At 61.0% G+C, this 4,675-nt stretch overlaps 1 protein-coding gene across 1 annotated transcript in view; it reads right to left on the reverse strand.

The window, feature by feature from the left end:
- Positions 1 to 203: 203 nt before the first annotated feature.
- The window catches only part of KIAA0556 (KIAA0556 ortholog), a 27,008-nt gene continuing 22,536 nt past the window's right edge, over positions 204 to 4,675 (reverse strand). The window contains exons 22-26 of the mRNA XM_015409890.1: positions 2,641 to 2,780; positions 2,133 to 2,234; positions 1,744 to 1,904; positions 807 to 895; positions 204 to 211 (exon numbers count right to left, since the gene is read on the reverse strand). Coding sequence (XP_015265376.1) covers positions 204 to 211; positions 807 to 895; positions 1,744 to 1,904; positions 2,133 to 2,234; positions 2,641 to 2,780 — 500 coding nt within the window. The remainder of the gene's footprint in view (positions 212 to 806; positions 896 to 1,743; positions 1,905 to 2,132; positions 2,235 to 2,640; positions 2,781 to 4,675) is intronic.

Genomic DNA, 4,675 nt, shown 5'->3' on the forward strand with positions numbered 1-4,675 from the left:
AGGGAGGGAGGGGGGCTTCTGGGAGGCGGGGGGGGCAGCCGCCTTGCCTCCAGGCAGGGGAAGAGAGAGAGAGATGCTGTGCCAGGTGCGGTGAGGAGAACCGTCTCCACCAGCCCCCCAGGCGCTGGCTCCAGAGGAGGAGGCCGGGCGGTGGGCAGCAGGGCGGTCTCTTGCGGCGCTGTGACTGCTGCTTCCAGACCAGCCTAGGAGCCTGGGAAGACGGTCGGGGGGCCTGGAACCTGGGGGCCTTGCGTGCCCCCCCCCACTAGCTGAAGCAGACAGAGGAGCGGGGGAGGCGCCAGATGTGTCTTTGTAGCCCTCCCCCCCCAGGACTCCCAGAAGCAGCCAGTGTCCCTTTCAGAGAATAGATTTAATAGATCTGCCGCTGATTAGAAAAATGCTTCTGCCGGCAGCTGCCGGCCGGGTCCTGGGCTTGCAGGCCAGCTGGGAGGGGCTCCGTCTGCCTCCGGTCACCGCCACGTCCTTTGCAGCGCTTCCTGTCTTGCATGCGGGTTTTGGGACGAGGGGTGGGGGGGGGGGGGGGGGGGGGAGCCGTGAGGTCCAGAGGCCGTTTGGGGCAGGGAGGCCGGGGGGGAGGGGCTGAGGCACAGGTTCGGGGGGGGGCAGCTTCCACAGTGGCTAAAGACGGGGCTGGGCCCTTGATACACCCCCCCCAGCAGCCCGAGGCGCGGATGGCAGAGGAGCCGAGGGAAACCCCTGCCACAGCAGCTGCCGCCCCCGCCACCCCTCCCAGCACCACCGAGGGTCCCTGCGCCCAGCCCCCTCCCAGCAGCCACACAGCCCACCTGGGTCGGCAGCCACCTGCCTCTTCTTGGAGTAGGCGACCACCTGGTTGTCGTCCATCAGCCGCACGTCCTGATCTTCAATGTGATTGCTGGGGGGGGGGGAGGGAAGAGAGCGTCAGGGCGTGTGGGGTCGGGATCCCCCGCCTCCCTTTCTCCGGCCCCCCTGCTGAGCACTGTGCGCCCTCCTCTGAGAGTGCTGAGGGGGAAGCCACAAGAGGGCAGGGAGAGGGGGGAGCACCGTGTCCCCAATGGCCTGGGCCCCCTCCAGGCAGCAGGTGGGAGGGACAGAGGGATGGAGGGGGTGGCTGAGCTGCTTTGGGACCCCTCCTCCCTGCCCTGCCCGAACCCTGTGGCAGGTGGCCGCCTTCCGTTGCCCCCTGCACATTTGGAGGATTCCAAAGGAGCACCTTGAACAGGGAGGACGTTGGGCTTAGGGAAGCCGTGAAGACCGATGGCTGAGGGGACCCCCCCCTCTCCTGCTGGCACCAAGCACACTAACGGCTTGACTGGCACCAAGGTGCTTGGGGCTAAGGGCCGCCTCCTCCTCCACCACCTCCACCACACACCAGTCAAATTCGATCTCTCCTTCTCCGTGGCGTTTCCCTCCTCTGCTCTCCCAGGCGGGAGTCCTGCGAGGGAAGCTCTGCCTCTTGCTAGGCCGGTATGCTGGCCGGAAGGGAGCCAGGCTTGGCCGAACGCCTGCCCCCCCCCCCGACCGGAGGTCTGGCTCGATGCGGGTGGAGAGAGGAAGAGAGGGGGGTGCTGCTGAGCCAGGCAAGAGGCCTCCGGGGCTGACGGTTCGAGGGAAGGGAATTCTTTGCTGCGGTCTGGCCAGGGCAGCCTGGCGTTCCGAGAGGAGGAGACCACCGGGCGTGCTCCGCCACGGCACCCCGGCTCCTGGAGGACAAGGAGAGCACGAGACGGGCTGCAGGCACACCTGAGGACGGCGTTCTTCTCTCGGCCGCAGATCTTCTCATCCTCCGTGAAGAGAATGGTGTGATGCGGGACGACCGGCTCACAGGTTGGGAGGATGCCGTGGATGAGGTGGCTCACCCTATCCAGGATCCCGTTGTAGACAAGCAAGTCGTCCACCAGGAGCTGCACACAGAGGACAGAGGAGACGCCGGGGTGAGTGGCGGGAGGCCGGGGAGTCCCGGGAAGCGCCCCGAGGGGAGGCTGCCTGCGCCTTCGCGGCCAGACCGGCTGAGACACCCCCCCCGGCCCTCCCCCAAGTGACAAGCTACAAAACAGGTGCGCCCCGGGATGCGCGAGACCCAGAGGGACTACGGCGGTCACGCAACCCGCCCGGCGAGGCCGAGCGCTTACTCCAAACTCTTTCACGCCTCTGTGCGGAGTCTTGGCATAATTCCACAGCTTGATCATGGAGACCGTCGTAGGAAGATCGAAGATGACGTACACCCGATTCACCTGCCGCCAAAAAAGGAGAGTTAACAACAAACAGAATCACATCTGTGCCTCCGAAATTAACCCCCAAGTAATGTTTAATGGACGGGAAAGCATTACTCGGGCAGGAAGGAACAGAGCTGTACGGGGTGGGGGGTGGGGCGTTGTTTGCCCCGAGACCAACTCTCTGACGTGGGGCCTCTTTCTGCGGCCCCCGCCCCCAGCCTATGGCGGGCTCCTGCTCCGGACAGGAAAGCAGGGGGGGCAGGATTCTCTGAGCTCCCCCCCAAAAAACTACAGAGAGATGTCTGTTGCCATTAGAAGACAGGGTGTGTGTCACCAGTCCCGCCCCAGAGGCGTCTGCAGGCACAAGGCGACCCTCAGCACGGATAGGCCAGAGGCGGAGGCAGGAAACACCAGAGAAGCGTACCAAGCCAGGAAGAATTGGCGCCAGCCACATGTGCCTCCCGTCGTTTGCGTCGTTCACCCCGTCAATGAGTTTGTCTGGGGTCCGGATGTCTTCACAGACGCCGTCCAGAATGTTCACGCTGTCTGGGAAAGCGGCAATGTCTGGAGCAGAGTGTCAAGCGTAACGTCTGAACGACGGCACCGAGCCCCAAAGCAGGCTGGTCTTCGAGGGTGGCGGAGGGTGGGGCACTCACACCCAGCCCCCCCCCCCCGACAGAAAGGCTTCCCTCCAGAGAGAGAGACCTTTTCCTCCGTCCGTGCTGGAGGAGGTCTTTGCAGGGGGACTAAGCCGGAGAGAGTCTTGGGATTCCAGGCAGAGCATTTCTAAGAGAGGCGGAGGGCTCCGGAGGCACCCCGCTCAGCACGACGACCACACAGAGGCCCAAGACTCACGATGTTCGTAAGTCAGAGCTCACTTCCTCAGATGCCACAGGAAGGAAATAATTTTTGAGATTTTTGAAAGAAAAATCACGGGGGGGGGGGGGGTAGCGAGAGGCCTGGTGTCAACACAACAGGATTCCCTTCCTTTGCAACTCTAAAGAAGTGAACTCAGACTCACTGCTGGAATGAATGTTAGTCTTTAAGGTGCCTCCAGATCTCTGCTTTACTTTATCATGAAAGATGAACGTAATTTTTTTCAGTTTATGAAGGCACCCTAAAATCATATTAGTGTTTTTTGCAGCCGCACCACACTGCTGGCTTATGTCCAGCATGCAATCAACTGCAACCCTGAGATTCTTTTTGGGGGTGCTACTGCCAGTGCAGGCATTCTTCCTTCTGCTTCCCCCACCCCATAACTCCTTCTTTTTTCCTATACTTTTAAAATTTTTCTATCTTTCCTTTTTAAAAATCTAAGTGTTTTGTCACTGTCTAGTTCCATTTTGTTAGTCTCTGACTGACCTGACAACCTCTTAAAGTCACTCTGAATTGTATTTCTTCCTCTGGGCTGTTGACTGTCCCAGTTTGGTGTCCTCTGCACATTTGATAAGGACGCCCTCCAGCCATTCGTGGGGCCCACTGAGAGAAAGTGGCAGCAGCCCACGTGAGTCCTCCCCACAGACAGAGTGTCACTGACACACACTCTTTGGGGCCTGGGTCTCAGCCGGCCGGCTGTCAATCCTCCGGACAACACTCCACTGTAGCCCACAGAAGATGGCCCCTGTGTGACAGAGTGTTGGACTAGATGGGCCACTGGCCTGATCCAACACTGGCTTCTCTTATGTTCTTATGTTAAGAAGAAGGGGAAGAGGAGGAAGAGGAGTCTCAGAGCGGCTTACCATCTCCTTTCCCTTCCCCTCCCCACATAACAGGCACCCCCTGTGAGGCAGGTGGGGCTGAGAGAGCTCTTTTTCCAAGGACAGCTCTTGTCAGAACTAGGGCTTGCCCAAGGCCATCCAGCCAGGTGCAAGTGGAGGAGGAGGAGTGGGGAATCAGACCCGGTTCTCCCAGATGAGAGTCCTCTGCGCACTCAACCACGACACCAGACTGCTCCATACTATATCCTGTGAGCCACGAGGCCTGACTTTGGCCAGTCCCTTCTGACTTCTACTAGCCACCCCGTTGTTTCCTGGGTGCTCCCGGACTGACTGCGGGTTTGTCTCTTCTGGTTTGCTCCCTGAGTGGTCTGTCATTTCCTGGACCCTTTCCCTGTTCTGAAGACTGCACTTTTTTGCAACCAGCTGGTCTCCCCAGAGAGTCGTCCCCCCCCACGCAGCCCCTCCAGCCCAGCAGGCTTGGCTCTCTCTGAAAGCGGCTGGGGGCTCCCTGGGCCGCGGGCTCTCACTCCGCTCTCTTCCCCTCAGCATTCGCCTTGCTCTTCTGAGGCGGCACGGGGGAGGATCCTCCTCCTCCTCCTCGTTGCCAGTTTGAAGCTCCCTGAGCAGCAGGCATCTTGTGGCCTTCCTCTCCCTCAGCACAGCTCCCTTTCTACTGTCCTCGGCAGCGCCCCCCCCCCCCCCCGGGGGACACCCCCCCCCACTCCCCTCCTCGGCGTGTCT

Source organism: Gekko japonicus, unplaced genomic scaffold (genome assembly GCF_001447785.1).
Source record: "Gekko japonicus isolate JY-2015 unplaced genomic scaffold, Gekko_japonicus_V1.1 scaffold78, whole genome shotgun sequence".
Taxonomy (NCBI): domain Eukaryota; kingdom Metazoa; phylum Chordata; class Lepidosauria; order Squamata; family Gekkonidae; genus Gekko; species Gekko japonicus.